Consider the following 17,411-nt stretch of genomic DNA (forward strand, 5'->3'; position numbering starts at 1 on the left):
AGAATGATCAAAATGTTGCAAACAGAGACAGAGATAATATGCAAGCAAAGACATTGCATCTAGGAGAAAAGAGGTCCGATTTGACTGGGACGGCGACGAAGAGATCGAAGCAATTGCGGCGCAGCTGCACAGTATTTTAGTGCGCGGGATTGCCGCCAGGCTCCAGTACGGAGTAGGCAGGTATGTGCATAACCCGCAACTACTTATTAAAGAACAAGCTCGTTCCAAGACTGAGACCGTCCACAAAAACAAATCCATACACATCCCTCAGCATCCAAACAATGTCCCACACCTCACAGCATCAAAACATAGAACCCAACTCCCCCTTCACGCAAAACCTCGGCCACTCAGCTGCCTCGCCGCAATAACCCCCAACTCCACAGACCAAACCCCCGTCCGCACACTCTGGATAAACCTCCTCGCCCAATGCCTCCCCCTATGCAGCGGCTTCAAGATCCGCAGCCGCCAACACGAGATCGAAGCCAGTCTGTCCGTGATCGAAATCAAGCGCGACGAGTCCGACAATCTTCACGAGCGACAAATCCTGCTAGTCGAATGCCTAACTCCATGCCATGACTCAACGTGGGGATGGGAGCGGGCGACAATGCCGCTGATGGACCATTGCGAGTATAACAAGGACGGATCGACGAGGATTCTAGCGGCTCTTGCGATTGGGCGGAAAGTGAAGGTTTGGAAATACGATGCTAGAAGCTGGGCGGCGTTGTCGCCTGCGCCTGGGGTATTGGATCTCTCGAGTAAGCATGGTCAGGAGGAGGTGATTTGGTATTTGGAGTATGTGCGTGATGAGGGGTGGGGGTGGAATGAGTCTGGGGTTCGCTCGATGTGAGTTCGGCAGTGGGGTTTTCTAATCAAATCAGTTCTGTCCCAGTCGGCTTTGGTTAGTGCACCTGAGGTTCCCCCATTCGAGAAGTACAAGCTTCAGGTTTAACTGTTAGGGAAAGCCTTTGCCAATGCCGCATTCAGTCGAGGTTGACTACTTGCACCTATAAAGTTCAGTCGCGAATTCAGACTTTTCATTCTAGAAACTAGGCTAGATACCTCGAGCCTACAATCTTTTGGGATCAAACCGCTCAAGCACGAAAACAATAACTGGAACAAGGGTATAATTAGAACCAATAACCAACGAGAGTTGCCCATAACAGTCGAACAATACCTCCTCCACCCATCCAACTAGATTATATTAAAACGAATGCATTCTATAGCGGTGCGGCAACATAAGCCGACGTGTATTAGATAATGACACCCTTGTTCTGCTTCTTGTCGACGTTGTAGTTGCGCCAGACGGCAATGGCAGGGAAACCGAGAACAAGAAGGCAAGTGGCGGCAATGGACCCGTACATCTGGCTCCGGCCCCAAGCATAGTTGACGGCGTTGCGAAGATCACCTCCAACAGGGTATTCCTTCTGGACAAGGTACCCGCCGTCACTGATTTGCTTGGCCATATACTTGAGGGCTTCTGGCAAGCGAGAGCGAAGGGCATTGACGAAAGTGTTGTTGTAGATCGCCGCCCCGACGGCCTGGCCAATGGCACCGCCCAGACTAGAAAAGAGACCAAGGAGCGAAAGCATCATGGGCACGCCCTCTCTGTCGGCGGAAGCCATGACGGCCATGTCTTCACCGATCACCAGGGTGCCACCTCCAAAGGCGATAAAGATCTGGCACATGACGATGTAGCCGATGCCCTGATCCTCACCGCGGAAGTGGATCATCAGACCCGCGCCGAGAATAAGAAGGGGCAAGCCGAAGCAGAGACAGGCATATTTGAAGTGCTTTGTCCACCGGATGTAAAGACCAAATAACACTCCCCAGAGGCAGGAGCCGACATTATAGATCTGGACCATATAACCTGCGTTCGAAATGCTGAGATCGTAGACAACCATAACAAAGTTGTTGAAGTAGAGATCCCAGCAGTAGAAGGCGAAAAATGCAATGGCGGACATGCAGCAAGCCCCCAGCACGGTGCGCTGCTTCAAAAGTTCATATCGGATGAATTGGACACGCGCGAACCATTTCTCCCATGCAGCGAAGATAAAAAGGGTACAGAAACCGACCACCACCATGGCGATAAAGGTCGCGTCGCCGTAATCTGATCGATCGGCAGTGGTCAAGCTAAAGGGGAGAAGCAGAAGGATCCAAGCAGCCATTAAAAGAAAGGCACCAATCACTGACAGGTTAGCTGGTGCAAGATACTGGAATGATGATACACTTACAGTCGAACTCATGGGTGTAGTGAATGATCGATTCCATCGCGGTACGGCCACTAGGCTCCCGCTGGTACAGTCCCATCTTTTCGGCCTTCTTTTGATAGAACTTGAACACGATGACAAGCGGGGAGAAGGCGACCACATTGATGATTGCAAAAGCGCCGTGGGCCCAGCGCCAGTTGGCGACCTCAATAAAAGACTGGCCGGCCAGGGGGCCGGTGAAGGCAGTGCAGATAAAGGGAGTTTGGGAAAAAGCGAAAGTAAACGCTCGGTTGCGCATTCCAGAGGTATCCGCCATAAAGACATCCATAATGAGAAAGAGCGCATTGTAACCGACCCAGAAGAGAACGTATCCTGCTGCATACGAATCGGGGCCATTGCAAGCGGCGACAATGATCAGACCGACTGCATAGACTCCAACGAAGATGGCGAAGCCTTCTGCACGACCCCAAAGGTTGAGAATTTTCGCAATCGGCAACTTGAGCACACCACCGATGATACTGGAGAGAATATTTGCGGTGGCGACCTGAGGGGCCTTGGAGAAATTGGAGTACGCGTTGTAGATCACGGTGGAGCTGACGGACGACTGGAGGGCAAGCAGGAAGAAGCACACCCAAATCCTGATCTGTTAGCAAAGAAATAGCAAAATGCTATTGTTAACTCACCAAGCGTAGGTCGCATAGACGGCCTTTTTGCTCCAAACCATGGCAGCGGCCTCGGCCTTTTGTACACCGAGATGGGCATCTTGGGTGATCTTGTCCGGATTCTGCTCGACCTCTTTTTCATTGCGAGCGAAAATACTGCTGTCGGAGGAGGGGTCCGAGTCGGACTCGTGGTCGATGGGTTGTTGGGGATTCTCGAGCTTGGGCTCTGCAGGGTGAGACTCGTTCGGGGCACGGTCGGTGCGGGAGATGAATTTATCCAAAATGGCCATGGCGAAGAGCCTGGCTCGGCACAGGATAATACACTAACAAGGGGGTAATCGATCAAGGAAGGGAGGATTGATAGAAGAAGGAAGGATGGAAGGAAGGAAAAGCGAAGAGTCACCTCTGGGAAAGGGACTAGCTATATAGCAGAAGCAAAGTTCCGGGACTGGCGGCCGGACGCGACAGAAGGTTTGCGTTCTCTCGAGATTTTCGCCCTCCTCTCATGATCCTGGAGGCTGCTGAACCAATGGCATTGTGAGCGGATCTGATAAGCCCGGTTATCTGATCAAACTGCTGAGCCTTCTTGCTGCTGACTCGCTGCTGGCTTTTCTCTCTGTGGGTCCATGACACGATCGATTCGGCGTCCCCGTTTCTTCCCCAGTGAGCACGAGGGAAAAGGGAAAAGGGAAAAAGGGTCCCGCGGAAAGTTCCCTCCGAGTGCGAGCTCACGTCTCTACCAGTACATGACGCACATTTGCCCATTCTAAGTTATGACTCAAGTCCCGCTGGATATATTTCACTGTTTTTACTTTGAATATCCGACTATGACATTCCCTTCCGAATTCCGGTGCGACCGTGCGAGTCGTCCCAGCGTGGGGGCGTTTTCAGCACCACGTTTGCGGGCAAGCTACAGCCCGTTAGCGCTCCTTGGTGGAATCCAGATCATAAAGTCTTCCCTGGGCAACACCAGGCCACTGGCTGGCTATTGGCTTGTGCGTGAGGCATGAACCATGAACACCGTTGCAGAGTCCGGCTGTCAAGCTGAATCGAGAAGCAGGCCGACCTCGGGGTTCTCCGGCTGTGCCTGTGGCTTGCAGCTTGAAAATCTTTGCAGCGCCCAGACTCTGCTGGCTCTTCCCGACAGCTTGGCTGATATCGAGGTCCGTGGCGCAACACAATTACGAGTGGGTAAATTCTCCGATTTGCGCTTCTAGCGGGCTTCCAATGCTTCGGCTTCGGCTTTTGTATACACTATGAGTGCCTTGTCGTCTCTTCCGACCGTCGCAGTCTGTTCCGTCACCGCTGCCCGTGGACCTGAGCGATGGCCAACAGCCGAGTGTGCTACTGCATCCCAAGAATACCAAGACTAGCGCCCCATTCGAAATTGAAGCTATATAAACGTGGTATTTTGAAGCGACTACACTTGTCCTACTGGTCGACTTTGTGTAGGAGATCCGCAGGGTGCACAAATTGGTAGTTGGGTGGAACTGGACAATGACTCGAGGCTAACAAACCCTTCTAGAACAACTGCTCCTGATCGTCACATCGCCCTAACTGGTCCGGAGCTCTCGGATAAGGACTGTAGGAGCTCCAGAGAATAATCGAGGGGTGGCTTCTGAGAGGTTCATCGCTGGTGTCGGAGTCTACATGCGTCATACAATTCAGGGTCCATCGACACATGGTGATGATCTCATAACTCAGTCATTCGGACCATCTCTTGGAATACTTCTGACGAACCATCCAGACCCTGATCACAATGTGTACCTATAAAATCGGATTGAACCCTGGCCTTGTTCATCATCAGACCAACAATGGCCACGGCGATCATCCGCGACTCCCAATTCGGGCAGGTCGTCCGCTTTCTCACCAACCGTCGCATCCTCAAGTACCCCGAAGAAACCAGCGACGAGACATGCAAGAACTACCTGGTGCGCAAAGGTCTAGTCGATGAAGAAAACCAGCGGAATATCTGGGGCCTTTATACTTTTGTGTCTGCATGTTTAACGGATCAAGAACGTGGCGAGGGTGAGAACGAGAAAGAGCCTAATCCTAATCTTGTAAAATGGATCGGTCCTGAGGATCCCGAAGACCCTCAGCATTGGTCCCTGGCCAGAAAGGTGTGGACGACTTCGATGATCTTCCTGCTCACCTTCTCGGTCTATCTGGGCTCCTCAATCTACTCGCCGGGTGTAACCAGCGTGGTCCAGGACTTTGGCGTTAGCCAGGTCGCAGCGACGCTGGGACTTAGTTTATTCGTTGCAGGCTACGGCCTAGGTACGTTTCTTTAAGCTCATTTTATCACGCTCAAAGCTAATGCAGTTCGTTCAGGCCCAATGATTTGGTCACCACTTTCTGAGATCCCTGCCGTCGGCCGAAATCCTGTCTACATCTACACCCTCCTCGTTTTTACCTTCTTCCAATTCGCGGTAGTATATGCAAAGAACTTTGGGATGCTCCTCGCTTTCCGTTTTCTTACCGGATTTCTGGGCTCCCCGGTCCTAGCTACGGGCGGCGCCTCCCTAGGCGATATTTGGCATCCCATCATTCGAGACTACATGATTGCCGTCTGGGGCGCCATCGCAATCGCAGCTCCTGTTGTTGGGCCTCTAATTGGTGGCTTCGCGTCGATGTCAAAGGGGTGGACGTGGACGATATGGGAGCTGCTCTGGCTATCAGGGCTCACCCTGGTACTTCTTTTCATCGCCCTTCCAGAGACATATGCACCAAATATCCTAAGCCGGCGAGCGAAACGCCTGCGTCGAGTCACGGGAATGAAGGACCTCACAACCGAAGCAGAGGCCGAGTTCTCCGGAACACCCAAACAGGTTCGTTGCCCTCCATCCCATGCTTCTGAATAACATTTAACCAAACCAGCGCATTCTCTTCGAAACACTCCTCCGCCCCTTTATGCTCTGCTTCACCGAGCCTATCGTCCTGGTCCTAAACATCTACATCTCCCTTATCTACGGTATCTTCTACCTCTGGTTCGAAGCCTTCCCCATCGTTTTTGAAGAAATCCACGGCTTCAACCTCGGCGAGGGCGGACTTTCCTTCATGGGCATTTTGGTCGCCTGTTACTGCATGGCTATTCCGCTCTACTGCGGCTGGAAGTACTTTTTCCAGCGCAAGCACTACTCCGACGAGGGAGACATCGCGCCCGAGAAACAACTGCCCCCAGCTACGTTAGGCTGCCTCCTCCTCCCAATTTCACTATTCTTCTTCGGCTGGACAGGCAATTACGCCTCTATCCACTGGATCGTCCCTATCGTCGCGAGTATGTTCTTTGCTCTGGGAGCATGTCTGATCTTCTACTGCATCTTTACCTATCTCATGGGTGCTTATCCGCGGTACGCGGCGTCCGTACTTGCAGGTAATGATTTCATGCGCGCGAGCTTCGGCGCCGGCTTTCCTCTCTTTGCCAGCGCCATGTTCCATAACCTTGGCGTCAACTGGGCGTGTACACTATTGGGGTGTTTGACTGTACTGTTTGTGCCCGCGCCATTTGTCCTGCTCAAGTTTGGGCGGAGACTGCGTATGGCGAGTAAGTATGCTAGACATGATCTTTGAGGATAGGTTGGAAGAGTAGTGGTATATAGAGCTTGTATATAGACTAGAATAGATCTGAACATATGTCTTCTTAGGTTGTAGCATACTTTCATGAGTCATGAGCTTCTCGTCCTTTGCCTGGCCATCGATCCTTCAGCGGTATCGCTTTCCTCTTACACTAGATATGTCACCTGGTCCTCTAGCTCAGTTTCAACACCTGGACTCCAGGTTGATGCTTTCGTGTGCCATGAGCTTCTCGCCCTTTCTATGGCCATGGAAGGCCTCAGATACGACGTTTTTTTCCGCGTGCCAATCCACCCCTCCCTAGCTCACTGTGACTCCGACCCCGGGCTTTAGCTCAATCAAGTATGTTAGTGGTGCGCATGAGATGGCTCTGAGAAGAGAACAGCGCAATGCCGGTTGTTGGGTATGGGGTTTACCTCCGCCAGAAGCGCCTGGCTCGTGACTAGGGCTGGGCTTGTTCTCACCCAGCGTCCGGCGTTGTTGGGTTGTATGCATGAATATACCCCATCTACTGGGCTACTTCTGGCCTTGGGGACGGGTAGTCACTGGCTACAGTATACCTACAATGGCTTCTAAGGTGAAGCTTTGGAGGTTCTTTCCATTGAGAAAGACCGTCCTGTTTGTTCTAGGGTATCTTTTGGACACCTCGCCAGATCATCCAGTTGCCTACCGTCTGCACATGTGCTACTTCCCCACAACCGCCTGGTACATATCAAGCATCTGCACCTTGACAGCTTTCGGCAAAGGCCACGTCCGCCCTAGTACCCTCAGGCCACCAATACTCAGCTGGATGCGTGCCTTGATAGCCTCCTTCTTCTCATCTGCGTCAACGACAACGAGCAGCCCGGCGGTGTGCACGATAATACACATGGCCAGTGCACAGGTGAAGAACGGTGTGCGGCGGTGGATAGCGCTGGGGAGGGTTGCCAGGGCGGAGAGGTGATCTGCGGCGCGGAGGAGTTTGTGAGAGTGTAGATTTAGGGCTTGTGATGGGTTGAGCTCGGAGTGTGGTTCTGCTGTGGGTTTCTCAGGGAGTTGGAGTCTGGTGCAGGTTGTGGGAGGGTTGGCGTGGAAGGAGGCGAAGCGCATGCTTGAGCGGGGGTGGTGGAGGTATATTAGGGCTCTATGTCCAAGATTAGCTTGGGCTTTCTTCTCTTATGTTGATTCGGATGGCTTGGACTAACAGGTAGAGAATCATTTGAGCTTGGAAGACCATCTCGTCGTGGCGGGAGCTGTCGTATCCTTCGCCGTAGAGTGGCGGAAGAACCATGAGTGAGGAGACGAGATGCGCATCGATGGTTTCGATATGTGACTCGAGACTGCTTTCAAGATCTAGAGAGCGATTGAGTTCGAGCACGGCACCAAGCTTCTGTACTGCGCTGATCCGGTAAGCGAATGTTGAGAATTCCTGTCCTAGTGTCCAGTTGTTCTTCAGGTCTTGTAGGTTCTGTCCAGACGGTACTACCTATAATTCATTAGTTGGTGGAGTTTTTCTTCTGCTTGCTTGTCTTACATTGTCACAATTGTACATCTTCTCACCGCAGGGTAATTGCACGTTTACTGGCTGGTGGTATAAACGGAACGAGCTTTGCTCTCGCATCGCGGCCAACAGGCCCTCGACAACGTAAAGCTCCCAATATGTCCTCCGCCAGCTTTCCTCTAACACAGAATGGTCGTAAGAGTGCTGGGTAGCGAAGCACTGACGGTTTAACCCAATCTCCAGCGCCAGGCTTACGGCCGTCTGGATTAGCCGGTGCGCATTCTGTTCGTGGCAATGTGAATGATCAACAATGGCGAGCAAGAGCAACGCTTGAACTCTGGACCCATCCCCTATTGATGGGTCAGAAAGAGCGTTAAATGCTGCTTGGCGGAATTCTTGCTTGAGAGATGGGTTTGGGTAGTAATGGGCACCGATATAGCGCATAACCGAGACCAGTGGCGAAGGTATCAAGTAGCAAAGCGAGGTGCCGAGTGTTTTTCTGGGTATCATGAAAGGATGAGAAGGGTGGAAGTTCTCGTAGTAGAGCTGAATCATCGGGTCATACGCCACCTCTGGGGTGACCAGGTCAGTCTCAGAAAGGGCGAGGGCGTCATCGAGTAGAGAAAACTCGTGAGTGTCAGGGCTATCGTGAGCCTGTAGGAAGGTTTTTGATGCCTACCCAGGTCAGTTAATTACTCTTTCAGGAGTCGTATACTGGAAGTAGGGGTGGGTTTCTGCGGGTACGGTACATCTATGCTCAAGTCTGAAGGGAAAGCAGCACTTAGCCAGTCTGGTAGAGGATCGAGACCCATCGAGAAGACGTCTTCTTCGAGCGGTTGGGATAACGAGTCTTTGCTCCGGTTTCGTAATCCTCTCCTCGAGCGAATATACTGGCATTCGGTAGCATTTGTTCGACAGCGGGTGCAGGTGGGCATGACGGCATCGCATTTCACATGGCGACTGCGGCAGGAAAGGCATGCTACCGACGATGGCTTAGATGAAGAGTCGGGATCTCCTGGCATCTTGTTTCTTCCGTCAGGATACGATTATAGAGTGGTATAGGTAGATGATTGATGCTGGATGTATAGGAGTCACCCAGGTATCTCGAACAAACGCAGCAAGTCTCGTTCGCAATTCCATGGGCGACTGGCAACCTGAAAAATGATATGGCACTTACTTCAGCTCTCGGCGACCCACGTAACGACTCGGTTCTTCTCGAGTCCAATTTCCAATAATCCTCTTGTTCCCGAGAACCCCGAGTCGCCGACCAACCCATCCCCGGGCCGTATCTTCACACCGCCGCACGGGACTCGCCGTTGGTTCCATGGGAGTATTTCCAGCGAATCAAGGGCTTGAGAAAAGCCCTGAGCGGTTCTAGCTTGAATCTGTGACACGTAATAGTACTTGGTGTCAAGTTCCCCACATTCTTCAGCTGCCTAGGGAGTACCGTATGCAGTTGAGCCTCCATGCTTAACATCGGGTGGAGACACTGCTTTCTGACGTTTCGTTCGCTGCTTGGATCGATGGTATAACCAAGGCTCAGTATCCTCTTGTCCAATGTTCAATTCGCCCCCTTGGGCGTTCCCCGACCATACCGTTTCGAAATGGTATTTATAGAAAGTTCCGGGGTTGGCTGCAGGGAGACACACTAAGCTGATCCTTCGCTTACCTAGGCCAAGCCAGGTCCCCGCGAGTGGAGACGGCGTATTGTTCGGGGAGTATCCCTTCTCAACTATATTAAAGGCCGTTGTGGCGCATATCCGCCACGGGATACACAAATTGGTTCATCATGGGGTGATCTCCCGGGCGCGTGGCGTGGGCTTCACAGAGTAGTGTAACGGTACACTTGTACCTCGAGCGACTAATCCGTTGTGATAAGATAGCTGGTATGATGCTCTATATCTGATTGCCGTTCTTGATCGATCCCAAGGATGCAACACGCAAGGCACAAGGGATTTATCCTGATTTCAAGGATGCAGGGCTCTGCAAGGATTGGTCTCCTGGGCTGCGGATGACCCCGAAATGGTCCCCGGCACCACCCCGGCTTGGCCGTGGTTTCGCCCTCATGGGTCCGAGGGATTCTAATCTCGCCTGCCTCGGGGGGTTGAAGATGACCTCAGATTTTGGGGCGGGAATTATCGCAAAATTGGTGAAAGTGTTCAGACTTGTTCTGCGGAATGCTCAGCGTCAGCATGGCTTATCCGGAAGCGATGCTGTAATTATTGTAGAATTTCCAATCCCTGCAGAGACGGATTGATGTATTCTGAAGGGTCTCTCGAACTTATTTCACAAGCTGAGCCTGGCGAGCGGCAAGTAAAACATGCAGTGGTCTGTACGACCCCCTATAGGACCGCTTCGGTTTTCTGACTTGCTCATTCGGCGCGCATGTAAGCCACGGTGTGTCAACAGAAACCCAAACTCCGCTAAGTATCTGTGCTGCGATATTCATTGGTGGCAAGTGGTAACCAACCGAGTGGCAGTACCCAGCAGGTACGCGAGGACCACAAACGTTGACTCTATAAGAACGAGGATGGGAACGAAGATAGGTGTATGACGGCCACTGTCTGGAAGGATTGCGATCTATCAGTTATTTTTTCAAGGTCACAAACAAGAGTGGAGGAATCACGTATTGGGCCTTGCACCTTGGTACGTACTCTGCACAGCGTACTGGCTTTCTCGTTATTTTGACGGGTCTTGGGGTTGTAGAACTCTGTACAATCAAATCAAAGATAAAAGTGCCGTTCTTGGGTAATGTCATAATGGCCCAGTTGATTGAAATGGATGGATTGAGGACTGAGGATTCCAAGTTTGTTGGCGTATCGTAAGGATTGCGGCTTGCGAGGAAGGAAGGCTCGCCGCAGCCCGCGAAAGACGAGTGCTTTCAACTGCGCAGTAAAGGTTCGATGCATCCTGCTAAGTATACATCACTGCCAGCCCCGCTTATACGTATAAAATGGCTAACTTCGTAGGTAGATATTCATCGCCAAGCCCACTTCTATGTCAATGGGATAGTCTACGTGTGCATTAAGAATCCCACGGCACTGGAGAGTTATCGGCTTCTTCTAGGTGCCTCAAGGTGTGTTGGCAGCCTGGATGAGCGTCTCGTCAAGACCCTCAAGACAAGAACAACATTTGACTACCTGACATTGCACTATGGGTCAATGATTGACCTCGCTTTTCGCGTCCACAGCATAATGCCCCGGCTCCGTAGGGAGTAAACTGTAAGTCTCCTTTTCCTGAAAATGAAATTATGCCGACTTCTCTATTTGACTTTCACAGACTTACTTTTTATGTTATTCGCACATGTCGCGAGCATTGTGTTTGCGGGAAAATGTCATGTCCATTTAGCATCATGTCCTTGCAGAGTAGACCGTTAGGTAAACGATAGCTACATTTCTTGTTCTTCCCGCCAGAACCGGGAATTGTGCATTGCTTCGTGGCGAATCCGATTGAAGGGATACTTGAAGGGATCATCCTTCTATATATCACAATTGGCGTAAGGGGCACTCGTATTGTGGGTATATTTATAATGCCAGCACGGAAGCATTATCCAGGCAGCTTCCAGTTGGCCACGCCCATAAATCAGATCTTGGATCCAGAGGAAGGGGACACGATCGCAAAAATTTCTCCGCGGCACATGTTGTCTCCTGCTCATAGACACTACCCTATATTGTCTGCTCAACCCACTTATATCAATGAGTGGACCGTTTATACTGCGCAGAGTGGATTGCGAGCACATGACTAAGAATAAACACCAAGCGGCGACGTCATCTCAATCTAAGCGCGGCCGCGGCTGAGCTTCCTTTCTGCTTCTCGAATCCAATCATCCCTGCGGTGCACCAAGGAGACCCTGGACCCTGTAAATAGGAGGATGGAGGATGGAGGATACGAGCTCCGAGCGAAATGTCACAGACCAGCCTCAACAGCTCGCAACTCCGCTCGATTCCGACCCTGGTTCGCCGTTCCCCCCGAGCAGTAACACGACCGGCGCCCGGTTTCCAAGCAGACCGAGTCCCACAGCATCAGAGGCCAAAGTTCTCATCCCCAGATCCAACGCTTCCGATCGAGTTCTAGGCCATGCTCGCATCCCCCGCGCTTGTGCTAACTGTCAGAAGAAAAAGACAAAATGTGACGGCCGGAAGCCAACATGTGGCCTCTGTCTCCGGTCGGGCACGTTGTGTGCATACACAAAGTCCAAGCGGGAGAATCAACAGCTGCAAGTCCAATCTTTAGAGCAGAGGGTCCTTGCCTACGAGTCGCTGTTGCGGGAGATTGTCTCTCAGAGCCCTCAAGACAATCGCCAGTCAATCCACGATGCTATACAGGTTCGTCCTACCAACTACCCTCGTGGTCAGTATCAGTGGCTGACTTTGCAACAGAGTCGCTTCCAAGCATCCCCTGAGTTCTTCTCGACTCTTCTCGCTCCAAATCCGCGTACTGAACAGCATATATCCTCACCCAAACCAGGACTTTCTTTGGCGCGAATGCATCAAGCATGGCAGTCGAGTGAGAGGAGCAGTACGCTGGCTCTCCTGCAACAACCACCAGTAAGAATTACGTCGATCCAGCATTGGACGTCGCTTGTTGATGACGAAGTTGCGAGCCATCTACTCTCCCTTTACTTCACGTGGGAAAATCCCACATGGCATCTTATCGATCAAACTCTATTCGTGCATGATCTGGAGCATCGTCGCACGAGATTCTGCTCTTCGTTACTCGTTCATACGCTTTTATTCTTCGGCTGTGTAAGGTTGTCGATTACTCGGGCGGTTCAGCTGCTAATCCACCCCAGAGTTTCTCGTACAACCTTACTCGTATCACTGACCGGAGAGAGGAGAAGGTGCTTGGTGAGAAGCTGTACGCCGCTATACAACGTCTATGGCTCCAGGAGAAGGAATCCAGCGATCTTCCCACGATCCAATCAAGCATATTGATTGGCCTTCTTTGCTGTACCTTTGGCATTGATAAAATGGGCACCAACTACATAATCCACGCAGCAGAACTGAGCGACAAGCTAAAACTGGATAAGAGCGATTGCCCTTACTTTTCCAGTGATACCTCTGATGAACGAACTATGATCTCGAACTGTCAAAAGCTGGTTTCCTGGGCTATCTTCGATATACAAGCGTAAGGCTCTTCTTTTTTAAAAGTCCGCTTCTGCTAACTTGGCGCAGATTAGCGTGTCAGGTATATAGGAAGGCTTCCTCTTACGAGGAACCTCCAGCTGTCAGATTCTACCCAGAGGAAACTACAATGTTAGATGAAGGGTTTGAATGGCGGCCCTATCCCTTCCAGGCACCTGTCTCACAGCCCTTCTTCTACACGGCCGCGAGGGTGAGAAGTGGATTGGTTGCTATAGTGCATGATATTGCACGCTTCGCCCTGAGGTTCCCTGGTCCGATTCTAACCAGGGAAGACTGGGCTTACGGCAGTAACTTGCATCGGATGCTCCTCGACTGGCACAACCTGCTCCCATGGAGTGTACTCCCTAGGCATAACACTACACCCCACGTACTATGCTTACAGTATGTACTTCTACCTGATTGGACGTTCTCGGCACTGACACTGTTATAGCCTGTACTACCAGTCAACAATCGTATCTCTATGCGAGATTTTCCTTTTGAACGCAGACCCAACCTCGATCCCTCCCTTCCCTTCCTTCGATCCCTTACGACTAAAGTTCCAGGCCCTCGACGTCATAGGCTCTCTCATCCTGATATACAAGTCCACCCATGGATACAAATCTATTCCCATCGTCATGCTCCACTACTTCTGCGTCGCCGGCGTCCATGCCGTCTCCAGACTCCATCCCGATAGTCCAAGATGGGGTCTCGTTCTCGAAAGTTCAGTCATCGGTCTCTGGCACATGAGCCTAGGCTGGGGCCGTCTCTGCAAAGCATTTCTTCGCACCATTGACTTGGTGTTAAAGGCCAGAAGTCCTGATGAATCCTTAATCCCGCCGAAGGTGACTAGTATTTTGAGCCAGATCAATGGGAACCTTTGGACAGGCATGGACACCGGCGCGCTTGCCGCTGACTATGTGGTATATCATGTACCGGACGACCTTGGTAAGGCGCCGGGGAAGGGAAATGGAGGTTTTAAGGCACATGCCTTACAGGAACTCCTAGCCGCCCTGGAGGGCTTGGATGTCTCTTGATTGCCACGTCTGTCGGTTGAATCGCATGCAGTCCATTGGCCTAGCGCCCGTGGGAGCGAGGCATCTATGGCTTCTTTGGAAACTGATTCATCGGCCAGTAATTGCTGTCTGAGCCGACATGGCTGCTACAGCAATGTTTTGTCACCGGTCTGGGGTGAATGCACATTGCTTGGTGCTAAGCGCATTCGGTGACTCGCTAAAATACACGGGAGCGAAGTACTTGATTGTTCGACATGAACCTGACTCCGGGGAGCTTAAGTGGCCAGCATGAAGTTGTTGCCGCCGGTGGTCAGCTTGCTGCGCGATGAAGAGGATGCCGGCATGGTAGCTAGTTTTTGTCAGCGTGCCCTAGGTCAGTCTAGATGCACACGCCGCTTCCCGTGGAGAGGCCTCTGTCTGCGTCCAGCTTGTCTGTCTATCTAGCGGACATGTCAAGCGGATGTCCGATGCTGTCCAGGCATGGCTGGGATGGGCCTTGAGCGGTGCGTCGCTCACGCTGGCGCTAATTGTGCGATTATATGTGTATAGAAACATAGGGTATACGAGAAGAATATGCATATACAAAGGGAGATAAACGCCAATAGACTGGTACAAGATTATTCATTAGCTTATTTTTTTAGGTTCCGACGAAGTTTAAGTGAATATTACTGTAGGTCTTGAAATATATACTGTGGTCATTGAACATTATTGTTCGTCGAGATGGTCTGACGCATGTAAATTGAGCTATATAACCGTAATAGGCTCGAAAATGTCAACAAGTTTCCATAGTCTAGTGGTTAGGACGGCGGTCTCATATTATATGACGATTCCTATCTAAAGGAGTTGCAATCCGCAAGCACGAGTTCGATTCTCGTTGGAAGCATTTCTTTTTTCGTCTCATCAGATAATTTTTAACCCTTATTCTAGATGTTTCAACGTCCGTTAAAAACCACAACTGGGACTGCCTTTTGCATGATATTGGCCTGCAATTTGTCAACTCAGTTGACATGTTGGATCGTACCCTGTAAAGTTATTGCCCGGGTGTCCTTTCCTCCAATCCTGCCTTCTTGAAAAGCTTCCCGTTGGTCGGACTCGGTAGCACAGTTTACCGGCGTTCTTTCAATAATACAGTCCCATTATTTGGAAGCCAAGATCCATAACAAATCCCCTCAGCAGGAGTCTCTACTCAAGCCGTTAGCATCTGTTCAATTGCTACCCCGAATTCCTCTTGATATTAGTCGTGCTCACTCCAGAATAGCCTAGTGACGTTTCGGGCCTAAGCCCGGATTCCCGGATCCGCTCGCCCCAGCATCGTCTGATTGTCTGACTCGCCCACCTGCAGCTTCTTCAATGCTGCGCTTTGATCTGTGGGGATACGACGAATACGACATCTACAGCCCTACCACATTCCAGTTCGGTCAAAAGCTTGATTGTTGACCTGCAGCGCCCATAACCTATGACCGTCAGTTTCGGCGGCTATATCTGCGCCTTCTAACCGCGCTGGCAATCCCGGCTCGGTCTGTGATTTATTCGAGCGCGCCGGTGGGTTAATCTGTTTATCGCGAATGCCCTCGCGTCGCAGCCATACAAAGTCCCGGAGGGGCTGCTTTCAATGTAAACGGAGACATGTGAAGGTTCGTTGCTGCTCTGGTCCTTGGCCTCGTTCTTGACGCGCTTATGGAACCGCGTGTATGCACTGCATTTGTATCGCGTCATGGTTTTATTCTTCTCCCCGCATTAGATCATCTGCATTTTGCACTGGGCTGACCGGCATGCACAGTGCGATGAAGAGCTCCCACGATGTAGCCTATGCAAGAAGCGAGGCCTAGACTGCGACTACCCGCCACCCGCAGCCGCAGATGCAGACGGCCAGCTCCCTCTGACACCACAGGCCTCGAGCACCGACACGCCAACAAGCTCAGACGGCTGGTCTGGCCCAACGCGCATGCTAGAAATGAAGCTCTTCCACCACTACACGGTCGAAGCGTCCTTCACGCTACGACAAGATGTCCTCGAAGCCGGCCATTTCCAGATCGCCATCCCGCGCCTTGCGACATCTAATCCTTTTCTTCTTGATATTCTGCTCGCATTTGCGGCCCTGCATATCGCGTTCCTCGAGCAGGGCGACAGCAAGTGGCTGGAGATTGCGCTCAAGTACCAGAACCGAGCAACGTCGGCTTTTAGTCGGGTGCTAGCTGACCTTGCGCCGGAGACTATAGGGCCGGCGTTCATCTGCTCGATTTTCATCATGCTGTGTTCCTTTGCGTACCCCTGTGTGTCGCAGGACCGAGACACGTTTGATCCGCTGTCGCAAGTGCTTGAGATCAACCGGCTGCTTACGGGGTGCGCGTTTCTATTTGAGAAGTTGGATAGCGTTGAGCAGCCGGAGGAGATGAAGGCGTGGTTTATTTACAAGCGACGAGAGGTGTTTTTGAAGAATGCACACATAGAGGAGTTAGTGTCTCAAGTTACAACCGACTCGTCTTTGCTGGGCACGAGCTAACTGAACGCGTAGGGCACAAGAGGACCCAATTTTAGAGCAGCTACAACGGTACGCTTGCGATATTCGGAATTCCAACGTTGCGAGAAGATACTAACATGACAGGGATCTATTAAAATCACTCGACCACCTCCGCAATACAATAGACTCGGCAGAAAGCCCCCACAAAGCAATGTACCAGAGCACCTGGGAAACGCTGCAAGAAGCGATCAAGGAGTGGCCGCGGGGAAAGAATCAAGGAGGAATTCTCGCGTTCCCCATCCATATCAGCAAAGAATTCATGACGCGATTACAAGAGGGCGACTGGACGGCAAGGATTACCTTTTTGCACTACGGCGTTGGGATGCATCTGCTTTCGAACAAGTGGTATGTGGGTGTTTGGGGCCGTCGCCTGGTTGCGACGGTGCTGGGACCGCAGGAGGAGATCCCAGCAGAGTGGACAGAGACTGTTCTGTGGGCGAGAAAGATGGTGTCTTATACGGTGCCGTATGATGGGGAAAGACAGAAGGAGAAGAGTGAAATGGGGTTGCGGTAGGGTGGGTTGTTGTACATAATGGGCCGTATAGAGTTGTTTGCGGGGGATCGACAGCGACCCTGACCCTGACCCTGACCCGTGACAGCCTGACAGCCTGGGGTTTTTGGCAGGTCTCGTGCCCAGACCACCTGCTGCAGCGATTAGTGATAACCTCTTATCGGCCTGAATGACAAGCCAGAACCGCAATCTCGTATCAGGCTATCAGCGGACCCATTGGAAGATGGAGTCGCAGCTGACTCCAAATCAAGCCTGTGGCCTTATCAACCACTTAACGCTGGCCCTTGGCCCTCTGCTTATCAATTCCACGGTGCCTGTCGG

The 17,411-nt window shown here is 51.6% G+C and overlaps 6 protein-coding genes and 1 non-coding gene across 7 annotated transcripts; 5 read left to right on the top strand and 2 right to left on the bottom strand.

Moving 5' to 3' along the window:
• Positions 1-113: 113 nt before the first annotated feature.
• Positions 114-1,010, top strand: BDW74DRAFT_141940 (uncharacterized protein). Its single transcript, XM_073722637.1, has one exon. It carries the CDS (start codon positions 605-607, stop codon positions 845-847), a length of 243 nt encoding a protein of 80 aa, XP_073589539.1. The 5' UTR covers positions 114-604; the 3' UTR covers positions 848-1,010.
• On the bottom strand, positions 1,011-3,309 carry sit2 (putative siderochrome-iron transporter). Its single transcript, XM_073722638.1, has 3 exons — positions 2,891-3,309; positions 2,232-2,845; positions 1,011-2,185 (listed from the first exon to the last, which is right to left on the bottom strand). The coding sequence occupies exons 1-3, from the start codon at positions 3,157-3,159 to the stop codon at positions 1,251-1,253; spliced, it is 1,818 nt and encodes a 605-aa protein (XP_073589540.1). The 5' UTR covers positions 3,160-3,309; the 3' UTR covers positions 1,011-1,250.
• A 1,207-nt stretch (positions 3,310-4,516) lies between these two features.
• BDW74DRAFT_2944 (MFS transporter) lies at positions 4,517-6,482 on the top strand. The gene is made up of 3 exons (XM_073732439.1): positions 4,517-5,146; positions 5,201-5,697; positions 5,747-6,482. Exons 1-3 carry the CDS (start codon positions 4,684-4,686, stop codon positions 6,437-6,439), a joined length of 1,653 nt encoding a protein of 550 aa, XP_073589541.1. The 5' UTR covers positions 4,517-4,683; the 3' UTR covers positions 6,440-6,482.
• On the bottom strand, positions 6,459-9,053 carry BDW74DRAFT_141945 (Zn(II)2Cys6 transcription factor). The gene is made up of 4 exons (XM_073722639.1): positions 8,672-9,053; positions 7,956-8,597; positions 7,627-7,907; positions 6,459-7,565 (listed from the first exon to the last, which is right to left on the bottom strand). The coding sequence occupies exons 1-4, from the start codon at positions 8,942-8,944 to the stop codon at positions 7,127-7,129; spliced, it is 1,635 nt and encodes a 544-aa protein (XP_073589542.1). The 5' UTR covers positions 8,945-9,053; the 3' UTR covers positions 6,459-7,126.
• A 2,563-nt stretch (positions 9,054-11,616) lies between these two features.
• On the top strand, positions 11,617-14,253 carry BDW74DRAFT_2992 (putative C6 transcription factor). The gene is made up of 5 exons (XM_073732448.1): positions 11,617-12,247; positions 12,302-12,667; positions 12,715-13,049; positions 13,097-13,447; positions 13,497-14,253. Exons 1-5 carry the CDS (start codon positions 11,801-11,803, stop codon positions 14,077-14,079), a joined length of 2,082 nt encoding a protein of 693 aa, XP_073589543.1. The 5' UTR covers positions 11,617-11,800; the 3' UTR covers positions 14,080-14,253.
• A 584-nt stretch (positions 14,254-14,837) lies between these two features.
• BDW74DRAFT_t8 lies at positions 14,838-14,941 on the top strand. The gene has a single exon. It is a non-coding gene; the product is annotated as a tRNA-Met (tRNA).
• A 497-nt stretch (positions 14,942-15,438) lies between these two features.
• On the top strand, positions 15,439-17,407 carry BDW74DRAFT_141953 (uncharacterized protein). Its single transcript, XM_073722641.1, has 4 exons — positions 15,439-15,692; positions 15,839-16,512; positions 16,574-16,609; positions 16,664-17,407. The coding sequence occupies exons 1-4, from the start codon at positions 15,624-15,626 to the stop codon at positions 17,091-17,093; spliced, it is 1,209 nt and encodes a 402-aa protein (XP_073589544.1). The 5' UTR covers positions 15,439-15,623; the 3' UTR covers positions 17,094-17,407.
• The last annotated feature ends 4 nt before the right edge of the window (positions 17,408-17,411 follow it).

Source organism: Aspergillus multicolor (assembly GCF_047715735.1).
Source record: "Aspergillus multicolor strain CBS 133.54 unplaced genomic scaffold BDW74scaffold_1, whole genome shotgun sequence".
Classification (NCBI taxonomy): Eukaryota; Fungi; Ascomycota; class Eurotiomycetes; order Eurotiales; family Aspergillaceae; genus Aspergillus; species Aspergillus multicolor.

What these genes read in the sequence shown, in the direction of transcription:
- BDW74DRAFT_141953 (XM_073722641.1), top strand. Translation starts at nt 15,624, where the DNA reads ATGCCCTCGCGTCGCAGCCATACAAAGTCCCGGAGGGGCTGCTTTCAA. An exon ending in AAGAATGCACACATAGAGGA is followed by an intron (nt 16,513 to 16,573) that starts GTTAGTGTCTCA and finishes CTGAACGCGTAG; the next exon opens with GGCACAAGAGGACCCAATTT. An exon ending in ATTTTAGAGCAGCTACAACG is followed by an intron (nt 16,610 to 16,663) that starts GTACGCTTGCGA and finishes CTAACATGACAG; the next exon opens with GGATCTATTAAAATCACTCG.
- BDW74DRAFT_141940 (XM_073722637.1), top strand. Translation starts at nt 605, where the DNA reads ATGCCGCTGATGGACCATTGCGAGTATAACAAGGACGGATCGACGAGG.
- BDW74DRAFT_2992 (XM_073732448.1), top strand. Translation starts at nt 11,801, where the DNA reads ATGGAGGATACGAGCTCCGAGCGAAATGTCACAGACCAGCCTCAACAG. An exon ending in CGCTTTTATTCTTCGGCTGT is followed by an intron (nt 12,668 to 12,714) that starts GTAAGGTTGTCG and finishes AATCCACCCCAG; the next exon opens with AGTTTCTCGTACAACCTTAC. An exon ending in GCTATCTTCGATATACAAGC is followed by an intron (nt 13,050 to 13,096) that starts GTAAGGCTCTTC and finishes AACTTGGCGCAG; the next exon opens with ATTAGCGTGTCAGGTATATA.
- sit2 (XM_073722638.1), bottom strand. Translation starts at nt 3,159, where the DNA reads ATGGCCATTTTGGATAAATTCATCTCCCGCACCGACCGTGCCCCGAAC. An exon ending in GTCTATGCGACCTACGCTTG is followed by an intron (nt 2,846 to 2,890) that starts GTGAGTTAACAA and finishes CTAACAGATCAG; the next exon opens with GATTTGGGTGTGCTTCTTCC. An exon ending in CTACACCCATGAGTTCGACT is followed by an intron (nt 2,186 to 2,231) that starts GTAAGTGTATCA and finishes CTAACCTGTCAG; the next exon opens with TGATTGGTGCCTTTCTTTTA.
- BDW74DRAFT_141945 (XM_073722639.1), bottom strand. Translation starts at nt 8,944, where the DNA reads ATGCCAGGAGATCCCGACTCTTCATCTAAGCCATCGTCGGTAGCATGC. An exon ending in CTTCAGACTTGAGCATAGAT is followed by an intron (nt 8,598 to 8,671) that starts GTACCGTACCCG and finishes TGACCTGGGTAG; the next exon opens with GCATCAAAAACCTTCCTACA. An exon ending in AGATGTACAATTGTGACAAT is followed by an intron (nt 7,908 to 7,955) that starts GTAAGACAAGCA and finishes AATGAATTATAG; the next exon opens with GTAGTACCGTCTGGACAGAA.
- BDW74DRAFT_2944 (XM_073732439.1), top strand. Translation starts at nt 4,684, where the DNA reads ATGGCCACGGCGATCATCCGCGACTCCCAATTCGGGCAGGTCGTCCGC. An exon ending in CGTTGCAGGCTACGGCCTAG is followed by an intron (nt 5,147 to 5,200) that starts GTACGTTTCTTT and finishes CAGTTCGTTCAG; the next exon opens with GCCCAATGATTTGGTCACCA. An exon ending in TCTCCGGAACACCCAAACAG is followed by an intron (nt 5,698 to 5,746) that starts GTTCGTTGCCCT and finishes TAACCAAACCAG; the next exon opens with CGCATTCTCTTCGAAACACT.